Source organism: Taeniopygia guttata, chromosome 14 (genome assembly GCF_048771995.1).
Source record: "Taeniopygia guttata chromosome 14, bTaeGut7.mat, whole genome shotgun sequence".
NCBI lineage: Eukaryota > Metazoa > Chordata > Aves > Passeriformes > Estrildidae > Taeniopygia > Taeniopygia guttata.
Genome location: NC_133039.1, coordinates 12,604,480 through 12,626,197, shown reverse-complemented (window position 1 = coordinate 12,626,197; position 21,718 = coordinate 12,604,480). Strand labels below are relative to the sequence as shown.

General features: G+C 41.4%; 1 protein-coding gene across 42 annotated transcripts in view; it reads left to right on the top strand.

Annotated features, from left to right (window-relative positions):
* The window catches only part of RBFOX1 (RNA binding fox-1 homolog 1), a 1,140,648-nt gene that overhangs the window by 492,334 nt on the left and 626,596 nt on the right, over positions 1–21,718 (top strand). For 38 of the 42 annotated variants that reach the window (XM_030284820.4, XM_030284819.4, XM_030284817.4 and 35 more), the window contains one exon: positions 3,970–4,032. The exons of the other annotated variants lie outside the window; for them this stretch is intronic. In XM_030284820.4, coding sequence (XP_030140680.1) covers positions 3,970–4,032 — 63 coding nt within the window. The remainder of the gene's footprint in view (positions 1–3,969; positions 4,033–21,718) is intronic. 42 annotated transcript variants of the gene reach the window in all.

The following is a 21,718-nucleotide window of genomic DNA, read 5'->3' as shown; positions in this document are numbered from 1 at the left end:
GAGAGCAGAGCCAGCTCCTCACACAGGAGCTCCACTTGATGCCTCAGGTTTTGGCTTCTATTTTTCAGCTTCTGTGCTGCTTTAGTGTGTGGGTCTGGGATTCATTTGAGGGGATGCTGAGCTCTCTGCACAGAGCAGGGAGACAAAACAATTCCTGCTCCAGCTGGGCACCAAGAACAGATGATCCAAATCTCAGCCCAAGAGCACAAACACCGTGGGCTGGAGAGAGAAAAACAAGCAGGGTGGGACTGCCTGGGCTAAAGCTGGAATTGGACAATGAACTCCAATGTGCCACTGGAGCAGAACTGATCCCAGTGAGAGCCCCCGTGACCAGCTGTGCATTTTGGGACCATTTTGGTTCATCTTGGGTGCAGCCCTGGCTGGGCTCTGGTGCTGCCCAAGGTGGATCCATGGAGGAGATCCTTTTAATAAATCCCTGCTTTATTCTTTAGCTGTGCCCAGCCTCTGTTCTGGGTCAGCCTTCACAGGGCGTCCCTCTGACCAGGACCCAGCAGGGTTTTCCAGGAGCTGCAGCCCATTCGGATGGAGGGGGATGGAGGCAAGGGGACCTTGGGGGCCCAGAGTCCCCACAGGAGCCCAAAGGCTGGAGAGAAGGGGCAGTGTAGTCACAGGGCCATGTCTGAGGGTCAGCCAGGCTGAAGATGGAAGAACCAAGGCACAGTTGAGGCCAGGGCCCAGAGCCCGAAAAATAATCATTTTTTCCATTGTGATAAGAAATGCTGTTCTGTAAAGTATTCATTATAGTGATTGAATTAAAAAAAAAAATAAAAAGCCATACTAAGGTGATGCTTAAGATTCAGCATTAAATTTAATGGTAATAAAGTGCAGCTAGAAATGCTCAGTAAATGGTTTCAGTCCCCTCTTCTAAGGCTAATCAATGCAGTGAGCTGCTCTGTGTTGAGTATCCTGGCATAAATATCAAATGTGGTTTATCATATTCCAGTTGCATTTCGTTTTTTCTCCTTTTCCCTTTTTTCAACCTGATGTTCTGAGGATTTCCTTTTAGTGCCTACAAACATCTCCTTTTGACAGACAGTGCAAATTAAAAGATATGGCTGGGCAAAGGAAACTGGAACCCAAATATGCCCCCTGGGTTTTCATTTACAGTTAGAAGCTACAGACACAATTACTGCTGACAGAAATGCAGAAGCCAGTGGCAGAGTGCATGTGGCAGTAGAGTCGTGCCAGGCAGTAATTGGGAAGATTATTTTTAATCAGAGCATATCCTACAGCCCAAACATTAGAAATCTCATGTAAGGCTGACAGGAAATTAAACTGAGACCAAACAAAAAAAGCCTCAAAATAGAAGTAATATGGTTAGAAGTCTAATGATGGCAGAACTCGCTGCTTGTTGTATTTGGTTCTTATCTAAAGGGAATGGCTTTTAACTTGCAGCAGGAGATATCATTGTTTAATTGCATTTTTAGAACAAAATTAAAAAATATCAGATTAGATCAATTTAGACGTAGGCTTTTGATAAAGGTCTGAAGCAGTAGATGTGAAGTCAGAGTTAGTAATTGTATATATGTATTAGTAGTGATTTTTATTATTGCTTTAGGTTGTTTTTTTTTTTTCTTTAATATAATGCTTAACGAAGCCACTTCTAATGGAAAATAATAACATGTCTGGGATACTCTTGGAATGCTTGGCTGTGTGATATTTGCTGGATGGCCTGGGGCTCTGTCTCGCAGTGACCCTGCAGAACAACCTCAGCTTTTTGGGGCTGCCTGAGCTGCTGCCCGTGGGAGAAGCCCCTGGGGTATCTCGGTGCTGACACTTCCACACTTTTTCATTTTTAAGTGAATCTTAATAGATCATTATCTCTGCCAAACTTCTCCCTACACACTCAGCTGGACTTCCTCCAGCTGCCTCTCCAGTTTCCCTGTCTCTGAGCAGAGCAGGAGCTGTGGTCAGGTTCTGTGGCTCTTTGTGTGCCTGTCACGTGTAAATGTTGTAATACCAGCTGCAAGCAAAACTTGGCTGATTGGGAATTTATTTCTCAGTCATAGGAGTGCAAAACCTGCCTGTTTTGTGTTTTGTCACAGTTTATGGCAGTGGTGGAACAGGAAATTTAGCACTGGAAATGTGCACGAGGTGTTGCTCCACAGGATTGTTTGTGGCTGTGTGGGCAGTTCTCAATGGCATTTCATGTCAGTATGAAGGAAAAGGTGAAATGCCCAAGTCCAGAGCCAACCAGGTTACCCTGAGACCTGCAAATAGGATTTTATCACCATTACAGTAGGGGTTTTCCCCACAAAACTACTGGCAGTTTCCAGCTTCTTCCAGTATTTCCTCCTACTGAAAGTTGTTTCATAAACTCATGTGAATTTGCCTGAAATCTTGCTCGTTGTTTAGGTATTGCCAGAGCAGCTAAATAACAAATTCAGTGTACTTGGTAAGGTAGATAATTTCGGCTCAGAGGTCTGTACAAGCCCTGGAAATTGTGACCTGCAGTGGGGTGGTGATGGAATGTCACCAGTGCTCTGGGATTTGTGACCTGCAGTGGGGTGGTGAGGGAATGTCACCAGTGCTGTGGGATTTGTGACCTGCCCATTGGGGTGGTGAGGCAATGTCACCAGTGCTGTGGGATTTGCCCTGAGCTGGCTGGTGGTGCCCAGGGGGCTGCAGTGCCCCAGCAGGGCTGGGTAGTCCCCTGGGTGGGCAGAAATCTGTACAAAGTGAGCCCAACAATACATAAATGAACAGAAACTTGTGTGTGCAGCTCAGAATTGGTTTTTGGGAGGGTTTGGGCAGTCAGGCAGCTGCCATAGCTGCTGACAGCATCAGTGTGAAGTTGGCTCTCAGCGCTAAGAGATGCTCCTCTAGTGATGGTTCCAGCTCCAAAGATACAGAAATTCAAGTGTTTGCTGTTCCTGCTTGTCCCCTTTCCAAACTTTTATCAGTGTGTGATCATTGCAATGCTGCCTGACATGTTTATAGAGCGTGTGCCTTTCTGCTGCAGGTGGTTCTTGTTCCCATTTTTCCTCAGTTGCATTAGAAAAAAAACTCCACTGATTTTTTTTATTTAGTTACTTATTTAATTTTTTTTGTTTACTCTGAAGTCACATATAAGGGGCAGGATGTTTTGTGAAAAAATACCCAATATGTTTACAGTTAGGAATTTTATTGAAGTGGATAAAAAGTATATTAAATTTACTCACAGAATGATTTGTATATACTCTGGCCTAGGTGTGTATTATCTTTGGAGACTCAGAATATGAAAAACAATTCTATTTTCAGGAGTATTTGTATCAAAGAGTACATATTGCCATTTTCATGTGGAAATGAAAAATGTATGTAGGGAGAATCTGTTAGGTAAAACATGGCTGAGCTTACTGTACCTACTAAAATTCAGTGAATAATTCAGTAAAATGTTACATGCCACAGCTGTTCATTAATAAGAAAGAATGGAATGGAATAGTGTGTTACCTTATTGGAATTTCCAAATATGTGCTTGTAAAATATATTCTTAATGCCCTCCTTTTGGTTATGCATTTTATTATAAGTTTTCTTTTGCAAAAATGCTACAAACTTTCAATTGAAAGATAGACAAAAAGAAAATTACAGTGGTGTGTTCCTATTGAAAGAGAAACCTGTGCTGGGGAAAATTTACAGCTATAGCTTAATAATGTCTATTTTAGTAGGCAAATTTGCAATGAAAACATAGATTTTTGGTTTCGAATGCATTGCAATCTGTCTGGACACATTTACTGTCCATGCAATGTTTAATAAATAATAAAATCACACTTGTCAATCGATAACCAGATTTTGCTGTTTGGCTTTGTGCTACAATAAAAACGCACTTCTGACCCAATGGTGTGTGCAGTGTCAGCCCAAGCGGTGCATTAGCAATTGTGGTTTTTGTTGGATCTTTCTGTGAGGGCAGAGCCCAAGCAGGAGCTGCCCTGATCCCTCATTCCCAGTAAGATTGTGTTTTTCTCTCCCCAGGAAACTCCCCAGAAGCCCCATGCGAGTGGTGCCTATTGTTTCCATGAGCGGAGCCTCCTCTCAGTAAGTCCCTGGTTTTTGTCTTGCCTGTTGATTTTCCCACATCTCTCCTGAGCTCTCACAATTCATGCAGAACTCCTTGGGAATCTCCAGCTTGCTGCAGCACCAGGCTCATGGAGCTAAGTAAAGGCTCTGAGAGCTTTTAGGCAGCAGTGACATCCTTAGAAAATAATCTTGATGGTTCTGGCTCTAGGTTAAAGTGATTTTCTCTTGTGTTTGCCTTGTGCATGTTTGGGTTGTGCCACTGTTGTGTTTGTGTCACCTTTGGCTGATTACTTTGTGTACAGGTTACTCACAGACACTTTTTGCCCTCAGAACAACTATGGATAATTAATTCATCATGCTTGCCTTTAGAAAATGGTCTCTATAAAGTCAGAATAGGGAATATCATGAATTAAGCTCCAATATTTATAGGATGTGTGAAAAAAGTATTTTTGGTGATTAATTTTTTGCCTTTTCTCTTTCTGAGAAGAGGCTTTCAAATCCAAAACACTTGTTGCTCATTCATACTTGGAATTTATTCTTTACTAAAATTTTTCTTTGTAGCAGATACATAAACCCAATAATGATTAAACATTTTTTATTCAGAGTATAGTTTTCTACACTTATGCTAAACACAGAAGTATCAGAAAAAGCTGTGTAATTTGTGGTAGATGTGTATTTTCTACTTCTTAATAATAATCCTCTGCTTAAAATAAACTCCAGTTCTCAGATATTTTGTATTAGGTAATAAGCATGGCTTGTTCTCTATTAGGCAGAATATATTTTTGCTTTATAAACATTTATAATTGCACTCTTCTTTGTTCTGTGTTTCACATGGGTATTGAAATAGACTGTGTTCACTTTTTTCTTCCTGTATTAATGTGAGGAGCTGAGTTCTGCCCCAACACACAAAGTTTCATGTCACCAAAAAAATTAGACACACAGTCCTTGCTAGAAAAAAAGAAGAGTTTTGCATTTATTCTCCTACACTGAACACAATCTTCCTCCTAATGTCTTTGAAATAAGATTTCATTATTTCAAAAAGACTGCATGGCTTACTGGATAAAAAAAAAAAAAAAAAAAAGCCTGTTCATCTTGAGGATAGATTTAAATCAGTTCTGTAGTGCTCAGCGTGCTTGTTGCTTTCAGCTTTTCCTCTGTCATGAACAGTGTTTTCTAGCACAGAATAACCTTACAGCCCTTAGCAGAATTTGATGCAATTGACAGCTTTTGTTAGAAAAATTCTGGTAAAAATTGCACGAAGGAGGTTAGGGTTTCCAGCCCAGGGGAGACAGCGGTCCCTGAGATAATCAGCGCATGTTTTGAGGAAGCTAACATTAATTTGGCTGTGAACACAGTGCCTCAGTAGCTATAAATTTAGTTTCCAGGAAAAGATACTCATTTTCCCTCAGCCAGCTAAGGCAGAGGTTTGGGCACCTACAAGAAGAAAGAAGAAAATGCTCGTTTGGAGCCTGAGGAAGGTTTAACGCTCCCGAACCTCCACGTGCATCATTTGTTGATTATTTTCCTGGTGCCCATAGCCCAGCAGCAGGACTATCCATCAGCCGAGGGTCCCGGTGTCAGCAGGCTCAGCCCAGCCCCGAGTGTTGCCTGGAAACAGCTCTGGATGGGAGGATGGGAGCTGGCTCCTGGCAGCTCCATCTGCCTGGGCGGGATGCCCTCCTCACCCCTGGGACATGGGGCACAGCTACCACACTGCTGAAATGCTCTGTCCTCTTCCCTGCTTGCAAAAAAGCATTTCAAACCAGGAATTCTAGTCCAGCACACAGGTGTTAAGGTGTTGGAATTGTATGTGTTGAAATGAGTATCTGCTCCATCTCAAAATCTCTTGTAATAATCGATTTTGTATTCAGTGTCTTTGGGTTGAATTTTAGTTCAGTTCCTAGCTATAGTTGCTTTGCAGTGTTTTTCCTATTTCATTTTTAAATATGTTGAGGTAAGTTTAATTTTAACAGCCTAGCTACAGAGGATTTTAAAATTCAGTTTCACAGCCTATGGATTTGGGTGTTTGACCTTCTATTAATGGTGCAGCAATGCCTCCAGTACTTCAGCAAAGCTGCAGTGCATTGAGCAAACCAGTAAACAAAGCAATAGAAGACAGCTCCAGAAAACCACTGAAAATAAACATGACAGGCAGAGGAGATAGAATTGTTGCAAATATACAGTGGGGAATCAAAGACAACTAGTGACTGGCAGGGGGTCTGTAGCAGAAATGGATATAAAACCCAGATAAAGCAGAGTTTTCACTCATTCCCTGGCGTGGAGAGGTTTTCCCATTGCCTGGAGACCAAGTGGGATTGCCCGAGGTGGGGATGCTGCAGAGGGCCGTGGCAGGAGCAGCACCCTGCTCTGGCTGTGCTGTCCCTGCCCAAACTGGAACACAGGAGCTGGGATTGTCTCTGGGATTGTCTCTGAGTGCTGCAGGGAAGGGCAGCTCGCTGCAGGGCTCTCAGCTCACAGGGCTGCACTCTTGGGCTGCGCTGCATTTCTCTGAGCTTGTTCTGAAAGATGAATGGCTGTGCTTTGCCCTCCCCTACACACCTCCCTTGCCTGAAACTGCAATCCTTCGGCAAATAAGACATTTCCCTTTGGTGTTGCACCAAAGGTGTTGCACTTTCTTTGAAAAAAGAAAGAAAATCAGAAGTGTTTCAGTGCTTGGCAGAAAGTTTCTACAATTCTTGCCCATTCTATTGTTTTTTTCTTACTCTTCAGGTTGTGCATACAGCAACAGCTGTTCTATAATTTGATAAACATACTGTAATTAAGCGATCTTGTTTATTAGTAACACCTTTCCCTGACTAGGAGATTTTAAAGTAACAGAGAAAGGATGAGCCAGGGGTGCTGCTTCATGTTAATTTGACAACTTCATCCTTTGGAAGGTCTGCCATGGCTTTCCATGTTTTAAATCCTGCTGGAGGTAAAGATATTTATGCTAAAAGGTTTTTGCTCTCCAGCCTTACCTTGGAGAACAGTCTGGCAGTGATGCAGAAGCACCTGCAGGAAGGGCTTATAGAGCCAGTGAAAGAAAGGCATTTAAACCCCTTTTGTCTAATTTTAGAGTGAGCTGTGTTTTTCTTGGAATTGTAAGCATGCAGAACAAAATAAGGGAGAAATAGCTATAATTGCATGGAAAATATTGTAGAGCATTATGAGTCCTTTTTTTCCCCTCATTAAACCCATCTTGAAAAATTGTTAAAACAATAAATCTATTTTCCAAAACATCATAGCATGCCATGGAGGAGTCTGAGGAGTTTAGTGTGATCTAGGGATTTCTACCTGAGAGGCATGAAAAAAAATTGTGAAAGCAACCTATTATAAAATACCACAATTCTCTTAGAAAGAAACCAGTATTAGAACTTTATTCTAATAAATATAGAAGAAAAAAAAATAATGATGATATTCTTTTTATTCATCTCTCTCTATTCTGATGCAGTCTGAATGAGAGTATTAGTCTAGAGAGTTGAATATTTTTAAAATTGCAGCACTTTGAATTACTGATATGTGCAAATTACAATAAAAAAAGGGATGAAGAATGGTAGTTAGACAATGTAAATGATGCAGTAAGTTCTGCTCCATTACTTTATCTCAGCTAGGATGGGGAACTGTTTAGTTGTTAGGATCTGCTCCACTGTCATATTATTCATTGTTGTTTTGCAATAACTTCAAATATCTTCAACAGTTATTGTAGGAATTCATTAAGGACCAGGAGCAGCGAGGCATTTACCTGCTCCTAATGATGAGCAGCAGAATATTCTCATGGATATTTTTGCTTCAGAAAAAGCTCAACTAGGGGAGCTGAGCCTGACCTGTGTTAGTATTAGGTGGCTGATTTGAAATATTGCTTTCCCATTACTTAGAGATGTTTCACTAGATCTGTGCTTTCCTCTTTAGGGAGCTAAATATACTTTTGTTTAATTTGATGGGCTTGGAGTTTTTTAAGCCTGCATGTTCCAAGGTTTCATTTACCACAGTGGAAGAAAATGTTGTGGGTTTTTTTTCTTGCTGTCACTCATGTGAAGCTTGCATGAGTAAAATCACCATTTGTTTGGACAAAGGAGCAGTTGTGTGGGAGCAGGTTTGCAGGAGTCTCTGTTAAACCACTGCTGTAATTTGTCATTTCCTGAATGGTAAAGGGCTACAGACCAGAGTATCAGTGGTCTGCTTGTGATTTACTGGTGGTTCTGCTGCTCAGTTCACTGAAACCATGGTCTTCCTACAGACAAAAAGGAAGACACTGTCCTTGTTTAGATTGTGCTTTATCACTGCTGCAGGTGATTTCTGTATTTATTTGGGCAGCTAAAGTTACTCTCTCAAAGCAGATTCAGGAGCATAAGTCTCACTGAAATCAAAAAGGACATCTTGAAAAAAGAGGAAAACTCCTAACATGAGGGTTTTCTTGCAATATCACTGTAGATTATCACCAATTATAACTCTGTAACTAAAATTAGCATTATAATTTTCCCTTGGCTGTAAACAAATGTACATTTAAAGAAATATTGTAACAATTTCCGAATTTCTCCTTCTTCTCCTTTGAGAATTCCGTCCCTATTTCTTTCTGATGGATCCTTCTGTGAACTTTCTAAATTCTCCATCTTTCCAAGTGGTGTTTTGAGTTAACCAAGTAAAAGTCTTAGGGGTTAAATACAGCCTGGCCTGAGCCTGTGAATTTGCTGTACATAGCAGCCTGGTTTCTGACACCACTGAGATACTCCCTTCATAAACATCAGAGTGCAGACATTTTCCTACTCAGACTTTATGAAAATTTCCACATGCATGTAAACACCCAAAATACTTTCACTGGAAATTGTTTGCACTCTGGATATTCTCCAGATTGCAGCATTAAGGGGGTTTTGATCAAGTTCATTTCCACAGCTCCGTGGCATTTAAGAGATATCAAGTCCCAATATTCCTGTGAGATTAGTATGTGCTATTATCTCTTTATTACAGAAGGAGAAGCCAGAAAATTGAGCAGCCTGAGTGATGTGCCAGGAGAAGGACTATAGCAGAGCTAGGATCTGAATTCATGTTTCTCAAATCCCCAAACATTGCCTACATTCTTGGGCCATCTTTCCTCTGCTCTGCCTCTAAGCCAGTAACTTTTATTGTTAATGATTTTTTCATTTAACAGTGAAAAAGACCTTATAATTTCATGCTTCTTCCCGTCTCATAAAATTTGAAAATTTTCCTTAAGAAAATCCTGCAGTTATTAAATGTGTATGGAAAGTGTGTGATATGCAAAGTCCTATCAGCACAGGGCAAAGCTAATTGAAATATGACATTCCTGGTGATGATCTGGGTCATGTCAAGGGTGTCCCCATCCTTAAATGAAGATATACACTTGATCCCCTTTTCTTTAAAGAGCTTAAAGACTTCTGAAACTTCTTCTGGGCGTGCAGGGTGGAGGTACAGCCACGGCAGGCACTTGGGCATCCAGCACAGCCAATTTTCAACCTGGCCTGGCTGCTCTGAGTTTTGGGGTGTGCTGCTGGAGGGAACACTGCTGCTGCCACGGGGAGTGCTGCTCCATCCCTCAGCCTGGCTGGGGCAGGGAGAGCCCTGAAACTCAGCATGGCACTCAGGGCCAGAGTGAGGGTCTGAGTGAGGTTCCTGAGGGTCAGAGTGAGGTCCCACAAGGTCATAGTGAGGTCCCTGAGGTTCTGGGTGAGGTCCCTGAGGGTCGGAGTGAGGTTCCTGAGAGTCAGAGTGAAGTTCCTGAGGGTCAGAGTGAGGTCCCACAAGGTCATAGTGAGGTCCCTGATGGTCTGAGTGAGGTCCCTGAGGGCCCGAGTGAGGTCCCTGATGGTCCGACTGGTCCCTGAGGGTCCAAGTGAGGTCCCTAATGATCAGAGTGTGGTCCCTGAGGGTCCAGGTGTGGTCCCTTAGGGTCTGAGTGAGGTCCCTGAGGGTCAGTGTGGTCCCTAATGATCAGATTGAGGTCCCTGAGGGTCAGTGTGGTACCTGAGGGTCAGTGTGGTCCCTAATGATCAGAATGAGGTCCCTGAGGGTCCAGGTATGGTCCCTGAGGGTCAGTGTGGTCCCTAATGATCAGATTGAGGTCCCTGAGGGCCCAAGTGAGGTCCCTGAGGGTCAGTGAGGTCCCTGAGGGTCAGTGTGGTCCCTGAGGGTCAGTGTGGTCCCTAATGATCAGATTGAGGTCCCTGAGGGCCCGAGTGAGGTTCCTCAGTGCTGTGGTCACTGGGGAATCACTGTTCCTGCACACAAAGCCCATCTAATGCCCCTATAAATGGCTCTTCATCCTGATCCGAGGTCCTGCTGAGCATCCCTGGGCACAGCCTGGTCCTGTTCCAGTGGGGGAGCGTCTCTGCTGCTCATGGAAATGAACAGGAGAATTGGATTGCAAGAATTCAAATGTGGGGAAAATTAAATTTCCTTTTTGTCCCGCCATTACATTTCATGTGTTGTAGTGTAATTCCTGTGTAGCACAGGCACAACCAATAAACAACACCCTTTGTTTTCATTGCTCCTGCAAGATATGTTAGAAATCATATAACTGATAGGTCTTTAAATTTTGAATATGGGGTGGCCATTGGAAAATGCATCTCCAGGGAGGAAGGAGAGCTCTGGGGAGTAAGAAAGATCTGTTGATGTAAAATGAAAAGTTTATGCTCATGCTACATCATTTGAGAAATTTAAATAGGTGAAACACCACGAGTTTGGCAAAGTAGATTTGTATCTGGCAGCCTTTGCTTTTCCTTCAGAACTGTTTAATATCGGAAAATGAGATGTACCTCCCAGAACTGCTTCTGGCTGTGGCTCTTCCTTGGAGCTCACTGCATTGTGGAGCATTCTAGAGCTTACCACTGGGGTTCAGCAAAGTGTGATTTCTCACTAAGAAGTTCACCCTTTATCTTTTACATGTTTTAATGTCTTTTACATGTTGAAATATGTTTGTATCTGTTAATGCATTAACGAGAGCTGTTTATCTGTGACCTACCAAAAGCCACTGCACAGTAATCAGGGCAGATTTGGGCAGATGGGTCAAAGAGCAGAGTCCTTGTCTGTGTGTACAGAGGGAGGGCTGTGCCCCCTCCTAAATTCTTGTGCAGCCCCAGCTCACTGGTTTAGGAGGGAGAGTGAGGAAAAAGAAGAGAAAAAAAAATAATGAAGACAACCCTGATGCTGTGCAAACACTGCTCAGCCATAGCCTGACCACAGCAATAGCACCCTTATCAGCACTGCTTTAGTCACAAATCCAAAATGCAGCCCCACGTGGGCTTCTGTGATGAAAATCAACCCTACCCCTGTCACACTTAAAATACTTCTGGTTTTCTTTACTGTGAAGTTTCTGCTTTCCTCATCTGCACCCCAGAGGAGCCCTGTTATGAGCACACCTAGAAAGGAGAAGAGAAGCAGTGGCAGGGTAGTTTTGTTTGTTGAGAGTTTGTTGTTGTGGTGGGTTTTCCCTTATCTTGAAGGATAGTTTACACAGCTAAATGACACAGTTATAAAATATATATATATATTGGGCCTACACTGAGAAAAAAATTGATCTGAAATCCTTCACAAATTATGTTTTTATCAAGACCAAGATGTTGTGTGCTATTGATTTTTAGATCCGCACAGCCTACAAGTAATAGAAATTGCAGAGACAAAATAATTTAAGATGGTTTTCTGTCTTTTGTGTAAGCCAGGTTAGGACATTGAAGAACAAATCAATTTCTTTGCCACTCAGCTTCCTTGAAACCCAAAAGAAAATTTCAGCATGAGTTGTGATTTCCAAATATTTGTATTTTCTGGTTGCAAGTCTTTTCCTGCAGGCAATAGGCCTTGTTTTGTCTGACACGCTTTTTTGCACCTTGGTTGCTAGTAGTACAACAAGGAGTTGTAAACAAAAGCATAGAGGAGCACCATGGATGAAACCTAGCAGCAAAAATGTGAAATGGAATTATGTAAAAATCTCATGCAAGTAGCAAGATCTGCAGAGGATTCAATCTGAAGGAAGGGGGTAATGCTGAAGTGGCAGAAGCCCCATCTCTGGGGTTGGGTTCTCCTCACCTGTGTGCTCTGATCACACTTTGAGGGGATCAGTTCTGCTAAAACAGTCGAATAATCTGACAATGGGAGCTGGATGGATCAGCTTCATGGCAGTGTCTTTGTCATTCAGGGCAGAAATTCTGAATACATGAATCATTTGGCTTCAAATAACACTCACCTGGAGAAATAAAACAATGATGAGAGCTAATAAGACAATAAACCCACTAAAACTAATGGAAGAAGAGAGTACACAAGTGATTTTATGGCAGCACAATACAAATCCTATGACTGACTCAGGAATATTTATTTAAGGAATGTGTTCAGGAGGATTTAGATTTAAAAGCTAAAGAATAGCACACTCTGTGTTTGATAATTTGTGGATAAAAAAATACTTATTTAGACTTGAAGTATAACTACCACAGGAAACCTGCATTTGCATAACTTGATGAATAATATTAGAGTCGGGCTTTTCTTCAGCTTTGTTGGGTACCAGAGGGAGAAAACGGTAACATTCTGCAGAGAGTACTTTTAAAGCAGCTCCAAAGTTCACTTGTTGAAATGCTAAAAATATTTTGTACCAAGTGATGTGCAGTTAAATGGAACAGTCTGATCCTCAGTGGGTTTAGGGGTATTTGTATCATCACCTAGTTTTCCCTGAAAGACACTTTGATGTAATAGGAGACAACTTCTTCATGATTCAGATTCTTAAAGAAAATGGCCCATATTTAAATTGACTGTGGCTCTGTCTCCAGATGTCAATTAATTATTTCTTTCAGAACACTGGTCCCAAATGCAGATCCTGGTAAACAGCTCCCTCATGACTGCTCCTTCCTGGTTTCCAAACTCTGCCTTTGTGGTTTCTTTTTTAGTGTCCAAAGTGGGGAAATTATCCCAAGCACTGCTTTGCCTGCACCCTCTGGAGATTTCATCAGTGTGTCCCAGGCACACTCATTTTCCTCTTCTTTCTGTTCCATCCCACTTCTCCTCCTTGTGGGATGATTCTCCTGCTCCCCTCAGAACTGGAAATGAAGTCCTGCATGGATTCATGCTGCATTCCAGGGGGAGATTTTGTCCCTTCCTTTATGGGCTCTCTGGGTTCAATGCTGAAGGAACAGAGGGGAGAAAAACAACGTAATTCTTTCATTGCTAATAGTGCAAGATGGAAAGAATGAAAGCCCTAAAACGTAGGAAAAAGGCCACCTGAGAATATTCTAACCTGAAAAAAAACCAAATTCCAGATTTCCAAGGACTAATCTTCTGTGCAGCAAAGCTGGGAAGGTTCTCATACAAAAATCTGTACTTTAGGGAGGAGGGATTAGCTGCTTGAACTGCAACAGCAATGGAACCACTGCAGCAAGGTTGGGCTGGAAGGCAAAACCCACCTATGACACAGCTATTCAGCAAATCCCACAGAATGGAATCAGGATCTGTCTGTGGCAGATACAGTCATTGCTGAAAAAGGACATGTGGTGCAGATTGCAGATACAGGTTATGCTAGGGCAGGAGGAGAGGGAGTCACTGTAAGGACGAGGAGGGCAGGGGAAAGGCAGCCAGACCCAGAGGAGAGCAGCAGTGTGAAAAATGACAATCACTTGGTTTTTAAAAATTTTAAAAGTTTAATAATATCAGAAAAATAGTAATACAATTAGAGTAATAAAGTTTAGAGTTAGGACAATTACAAGACAAAAAAAAGCAAAGAATTACAGACGTCCGGATGCTCTCGGACACTAAGTCATGAAAAGCATCCCTTGTGAACAAAGGAATAACCTTAAAAGCAATAGCCTGTTGCATATTCATATATTTCATACATGGTTCATAAATTCCTTGCAAATTAAGAACTTTTCTGGTTTTTGTCAACTTCTTCTCCTTAATCCTGTTGGTTCCACAAAGACAGAGAGAAGGTGGAAGAATGTTTGTCTTTTCTGATAAGGAGGCTGTAACTTTTTATGGGCCCCCTTCACTGACATCTCTGTGTGAAGAGTTTCTTGATTATCTCATCTTCCTGCTTGAGCTTGTATCAAATCCTATATTGCAGAGTTTCTATTTTAACATTATGTTGTAATATAAAACTACATTTAACACACTATGTAAGAGAATTAATACAGCACAACTTTCTAACAGTACACATATAACATTCATTGTAACATTTGCAAAAAGCCAGTCATAAAATAGGCATTTTTCACAGCAGCCTTAGTGACACTTGGCTAGTGTGGACTGGAAATTAGGATCTTAGCACAGAGGGGAGATGTGATGGAGAGATTTTAGGGGCACATCCATGAACCAGGAGGCTGAAGTGTATTGAATCCATTGGGTCTGCCGGAATTTCACTGGAATGAATAAATGGTGATTTTTTACAGTGAAGGGGCGTGATGAAGTCCATGGGAATCTACAGTGTTCAGTTTCTAAAAGGGACAAAATAATGTCACATATTTCTGTTGAGACAGGATTGTTCCAAGCAGGCAGAATGAAAACTGTCTGGTAAAGTGCAGAAAGCTGAAGGATTAAGTGCCAGAATCAAATTCACTTGGAGAATTTCATAATAGATGGAAATCTCTCCTTGATGAGGGCATGCATGGCTATTATTGCTCAGAAGTGTTTTTTTGGAAACATCAGATGGAGTTCTCAGCAGCATTAGTTCCATGCTTGACAGCTGTCAGAAAAAGCAAATTGAATATTTAGCAATTTTGAGAGGCATCCAACACAGAAAATACAGACCTGTTTCTGCTGGAATTGGTTTCACATGTGCTGCTGTACACAAATTTTGGTTCCCCTGTGTCTCATGGAGGTGTGGTCCAGAGGAAGGTGGAAGGAATGACAGAGGGGAGGAGGAGCTGCAGTGCAGGGGAGACAGGGAATTCATGCTACAGCCTTTCCCTTGGGAAAGGAGTGACAGATGAGTGAAATGGAGAAAAGGATAGATTGGAATTATTATTGATATTGATTTGAGTATTGATGTTCTAGTGATATTACTCATAAGGCAGGGATTATGAGCTCAATGACTCATGAAAAGCATGGCTCTTTTTGTGCTGTTCAACAGCTTTTCCACTGGATAGTTCAGATGCAAAAAATAAATGCAAGTTAAGAATAATTGTCTAAATTACTGTATGGTATTTCTTACACAACAAAATGCAGGTTATCCCTCTTTGCAGATTACTGTGGGCAGCACTGGTGCTTGTATTCTTTCATAAACACCTAAAGGGGATTGTTGTTGGACAGGGGATTTTAACTGACACAATCCAGTTAAACCAGCTCCTCTGATGTATGGCATTAGAAATGTATTTATGGATCTGGTGTGTGGCTCTTGGTTATGTTTTTTTTGTGTACAGAAATCGTGTATCTATAAATACACAATGGGAAATTTAAAGACAGGTATCAGCATTTATGTTATTCAGTGGCATTAAAAATGTATTTGTTGAATTATGATGAAAGAATACTATTTAAATCTTTTAAAGTAGCAGTAGTTTTCTTGAAAGCTATTTTCTATTGAATGGATTCTGATCACATTATTTTAGATTCCAAAGTGTTTTATTGATCTGTTTAGGGACAAAATCAGTGCCTTGGCTTTCAGGTAAACCTCATCTCAGGGTCCTGTGATGTGGGATGCAGTTTCAGTTTCACTCAGCTTTGATACTTAGCTACCCAATCCTCCTTTTTATTAATGGTAGAAGAAAATTTGTATTTTATAGTCAGCAATACCAGTGATGCTGTAAGCCAGCTGCTTTCCCAGGCAGTGCTGGTGGGAAGGGAAATGCTTTCAAACCAAGTGTGTTCCTTGTTGCTGGCAGTGCCCCCAGGAGCAAACCTGGTACGTTTTGTAGCTCCCCTTCTGTGTTCCTGCAGCCTCTGGGGATGGGTTCATGACTTCAATTATAGGTCCAAGACTGGAAAAACCAGTAAAATACATCATAGTCAGACAACACTTCCAGTTATTTGAATGTGTGATTTTAATTATCTTATAATTTAAGTGTTTTCTCAGCCAAAGATCAAGGAGTGTCAGTTTGGTGTCTGTGTGGGGATGGGCTTTTCTTTTTAATCTCCAGCCTTAATCAACCTTTTTTGTCTTCTGCTGCCCAGAGTAGTTGTGACCTGGAGTGGCCTGACACTGTTTTGTGGATATAATTAATATAATTATAGGATCAATAATAAATATCATTAATATAAGAATATGGTACAGGCCACAGTATTTATTTGCTGCTTTTTTACCAGCATTCCTAAGTTTAGCTGAACACAGAGAATAATGAATTATTTAATTAATTTTTGGAGTAAATTTGGGTGTTTACATAATGGAGAAAAACTGGAGGGAAAACCCATTTACATAAGAATTCAGGAGCAAATGAAAGAAAGCTAACTGCATCCTCATTATTCTATTTGAATGCAGCGTGCCAGCCAACTCTGCCATTTGGTGGAAGGCCTTATTAATGACTCCTAAATGAGCAGACTTGGGATGGTGATATTATCTGTGATGCATTATTGAATCAACAGAAATAAACCTGCTGTCATTAGCCTAATTATTTAGATATGCTGGAAGATAATGACTATTTTAAGTGCAAATAAGCTGCAGTTAGCAAGCAACTAACCAAATAAATAAGTGAGGTGGGATAGCAAGGGAGTGACTCAGGGGAGCAGGGAGGGAAAGGGGAGAAATGCAAGGAATTGTTGAAGAAAAACGCTCAGGATGCCATTTCTCACTGTTCCAAGGAGGGCAAAGCACTGCTCCCCGAGATGGAGGGATGGGGGAATGGAGGGATGGGGGGATTGATAGAAAGGCAGAGGTGATATTGGATGGATGAATAGATAGAAAGAAAGGCAGAGGTGATATTGGATAGATGGATAGATAAATGGATGTGATATTTTAATTGGATTTAAGGTTCTTTCAATTTTAACTCTCCTGCTTTGCCAGAGCATCTGTCTGAAGTGAACTCTGAGCCTGTGCTAGATCAGCTCTGCCCCTGGCCATGGGTGCATCTGTGAATGCTGGAATTACCCACAGATGGGCTGGCTGGGCTCAGCAGCACCAGCTCACTGGGGTTTGGCTGCTCTGCTGCCCTTCAGTGGAACAACCTGGGACTAGAAATCAGTGCCCAGAAGGTAAAATAACTCTGCCTGTTAAGAGTTAGGGAAAGGAAAAAAAAAAAAAAGAGAGAAGGAAACAAAATTAACTTCCTGAAAAATACTTGTCAACTGTAGTTGAATAACAGCTAATTTGAATGTCAAGTTTTCTCATTAATCCCTTGATTAAAATAATTTACTTTTTATAGCCAAAATACTTGCATAAATATAGAAAATATAATAATGTAGAAGTTATATTTAAAACCTTTTTTCTGAGGTTAGCTGTGTTGGTAATTAAGTCTGTCTGTCAGAAGAAAATAAGGGTTAGAGGCATGTCCTCATAGTTGTTTGCAGGAATCTGTCTTTATGCATCATTTTTCCCTAATTAGCTCTTAAAATAAAGAAAAAGCAGTTGTTTTGTGTGCTGTTTTGGGTTGTCGTTGAGATTTTTTCTCGATATCAATGTGAAACTAGTGAAAAGAGTTCTTTCTGATTGCAGGAAGCCTGTACTGTGTAACAGAAGAGGAAATTTTAGAATTAAATTTTCTTTAAGTGTCTGTGACTTCACAGTTTGCTAATAAATTCCCTTTTTTTATTTCATTATGGATTGTGGGGCTTTTGTTACCTGCAAGATTTTATGTAATTTCATCCTGGTTCTCTTTTAAGTGATTATAGACTGGAAGATCCTCTGAGCGAGGGGTAAAGGGGAATCCTTTGCTCTGAGTGCTCAAAAAGAGACACAAAAAAAAGCCCCAGAAGGCAAACAGAAACAAAGCTTCCTGCAGTTCAACTGAAGGTTTCTCCTTAGTGGAATAACTCTCCTGTTAATTCTCAGTTCAGAATCACCTCCTGTGAGTGTTTACCACCCATTAGAATTCATCCTCTATTATACTTAGAGCACAAGATTTATGTGGTGTGAGTACATTTACTTTCCCATGCTTCTTGTTGGGTTATTACCTAAGGATTTTTTTAAACTGAGTTTTCTGCTCTTTCTGAAATTCACTTAGAAAGCCCTATCAGACATTTTCATATGCAAAATGCAAAATGTTTTCAAGCAGAAAAGCACTGTGCTCTCCACCTTGAGCTGCTAACAGGTGCTCACAGACTGCAGGTTTTCTTTGTTTTTAATGAGGGCAAAGGATCTTTGTTGAGCCAGGACAGAGTTCCTCTTGTAGTGACATCAGAGAAGGATTAAAATGCCAATAATATCAGGACTTTCTCAGGTCTACTGTTAACAATACAATGGTGTTAAACATGCCGAGATAGATGTGGTGATTTTTATTCCATTTCTCATTTCAGTGGCTTCATGTTGCTCATGCTTTGGCATGAATGGTAAATTAAATGGTATTTCAGTTAAGAGAGTTGCATGTGTTTTGATACCAAAGTAGTTTCCTTTCTGGAAAAGTTTAACCTACAACAAAATTGTAATGCTCAAAATAGACAGAAGAGAAAGCACTGCACAGAGTCCTTATGAAACCATTCTGAAGTTGATTAATGTTTCATGGAGTTTATTTACAATATGTATAATAGAATTTTGCATAATTCAAAAGCATGCTATTTGATCTTGCAGCATTTATTGAACTAAGAGTTTTTATAAAATGCATAAACAAATATATCAAACCAATGGTAGAAGCACTCCAGGGTAAAGTACATCATCTGGCTGGGAACTCTATCTGAAGTGCTACTCGAGATTCTCAGTGTGCAAATGCCCTGTACACAATGAGCCTTTAAAACACATTTTCATATTTAAAGTGATTCCTCTATCCTTTAGTACAAAAAATATATTTTTTTTGGAGTCATAATGATTGGAGCCAGTAGGGCATAAATAGGCACCACATGAAGATTGATGCAGGTCCTCAGTAAATCCTGGTTCTTGGAGGGGGTTATTCTTGCAGATCTACAGTTTGAAGATTCAGTCTTTTGGGAGTCACTCACACTTCCCCTGCATGGGGGGTGGGGGATGTCATCAAACACATTCCAGAAAGAGCCTTCATCCAGACAGAGACACTGATTATCCCTGGGGTTTTCAGTGCTTTTCTGATATCATTTTCTTGATATCATCTCGATATAATTTTCTTATCCTTGGTCCTGGTGTGCCTGGTTCTGTTAGGGACATGATTCATGTGGAGGGAGCCTGCAACAAACCCAGCTGCAAAGGCAGTGGGCTAAGCTTGTGATAACTGAAATGTGTCTTGAGACAGATTTTTCCTTTCCAGGTTTTTACTTTCTTTTTAGTCCCAGATTTTTCTTTGTTTAGTTAATGACATGTAATCATTGCAGCAGGCTGTGAAACAAGCACTGAAACATCTGCATGTTATTCACGAGCCATTGCTGCTGCGTGTAGAAGAGAAAAATATCCCTTACTGACTTCTCCCACCTCCCAGTCTGGGCTAGAGACTGGCAGGACAGAAAGCAACCTTAGAAAAACTGATAATTGATAATGGGAAATTAGATTCAAATTTGGGTTAATTTGCCAATCTCAGCTCTTTGGCTGTTGCTGCTTTTAAAAGTTTTGGAGGTCTGATTTCTGTGTGGGGTTTTGGGTGGTGTTTTCTTTGCCTGCCAAGTTTTCCCAAATGCCACAGGTTTATTTCACATCCCATCCAATCTCCTTGGCTCATCCAGTGTTTTTGTCAGGGAATATCACTGTGGTGCTGTGGGCATGAAGCAAGCAAAACCAAAAAGAAAAATGTATTTTTTGGAAGATATTTAAGAATACCATTGCCTGGAAAAGGAACGGCAGAATTAACAATTAGTCAGTTTTCTTCTTGCCACATAGAATTCTGCAATATGACATCTCCTATATCATCATCATTCTGTGATGATATAGGGACAGTGACTAATTATTTTCATTCTGTAACTTCCAAATCTATGTTTTGTTGTTTATGAGCCCTGAAAGGCCTGTGACTCTGCAGCAGTATGGAGGTTTGCATGTAAAAACCAAAGAGGTGACCCACCACAGATCCCAAATCCTCCAGTGGTGCAGTTGCAGACCTCCCTCTGTGCCTGTCCAGTGCTCCAGGGAGGGTGTGGAGGAAGCACTCACTTACAGGGGTTTTTAAAGAAGAATAGGCCTTAAATGTAAATCTTGTTGTGCTACTAGAATCATGATTTATTGAATCACAGAGAGATTGGAAGATTATTATAGAATATTATTTAATATAATAAATATATATTATTATATATAATCCAGATTATTATAGAATAATAATTAAAATATTAGTATAGAATTATATTAGATTATTATAGAATTATTATGGAATCACAGAGAGGTTGGAAGAGACTAAGAGCTTGCACCCCTGCCATGGCAGGGACACCTTCCACTGTCCCAGGCTGCTCCAAGCCCTGTCCAGCCTGGCCTTGGACACTTCCAGGGATCCAGGGGCAGCCACAGCTGCTCTGGGCACCCTGTGCCAGGGCTGTCCACCCTCCCAGTGTGGGATAGTGTCTTCTGTAAAACTAATAAGAATGTGCAGCTGAGGATGGTGGACTAAAGGAGGGACCACAAATGTAGTGAAAAAAAAAAAAAATCAATGATATTACTGAAAAAGGAAAAGAAAAGCTGTGTATTAGCACATGGAAAGAGCCAGCAGTGTGCCTTCCTGGCAGAGAAGCTGCATGGTGTGTGCTGGGCTGCTGGAGGAGGGTTGCTGGCACATGGAGTGGTTCCTTCTGTCTGCTCAGTGCTGGGGGGGCCATGCTGGGGTTGTGGGGCCACTGTGGCATCCCCAGGACACAGCGATGTGGCACTGCTTAGCCTGAGGGGAGGAGGCTCAGGGGTCCTGCTCAGCTGGGGACAGGGTGCCAGGACCTTTCAGCAGTGCCTGGTGGCAGAGCAGAGGTGCACAGACTGGCACTGGGGGTTCCCTGTGCTCAGGAGACATTCCCCACTGTGAGGCTGGCTGAGCACTGAGGGCTGGGCACCTTCTGGGCACCTTCTGGGCTCTTGGGGCTGTGCCAAAGCCGGCTGGACACTGTCCAGGGCAGCTCTGGGTGTCCCTGCTTGATGTCCAGTACTCCTGTCCATCCTCAGCAGCCTGAGGGTCAATTATGCAACAGTGCCAATGTGAGAGGTTCATGTAACTCCTTCAGGCCTCAGCCTCTTCTGCAACATCATTAAACACTTCAGCAGAGATGCAAGAAGAGAAAAGGAGAGGAGAGAATGTTACTTTACAGGGAGTAGTGATTGACATAATTAAATTAGCTGAGAGTCATGCCCTTTCATTTATGTCAGCCACTGCCCAGTGTGATCTCCAAGCATTTCAGGCTCCTACATGTTGATACATGGAGATAACATCTGTGCCACAACAGTTAGGGAATTTTGTCTTTTCCTTGTGTGAAGGATGAACTTGGAATTTAAATGAACAGAATATATCCTAAACCAGACAACAAGTGCACGGCAAGCCTCCTAATAGCAAACATCATTTAGTGCCAGGGAGAGGTTTTCTCTGTTGGAGATCTTAAAGAAAAAATAAAAATTAGCCCTATTCTGTCAAGGACAGCAGAAATAAAATTTGATCCTATACTGGAGCTATGGAATGGAGCAGTGAAATCTCAAGGTGCCCTTATTTAAACACTTGTCTAAAGACGAGGTTTAGGATTCTCTTGGAAATTTGCATTGTCAGCTGAATGCATTGAAAAG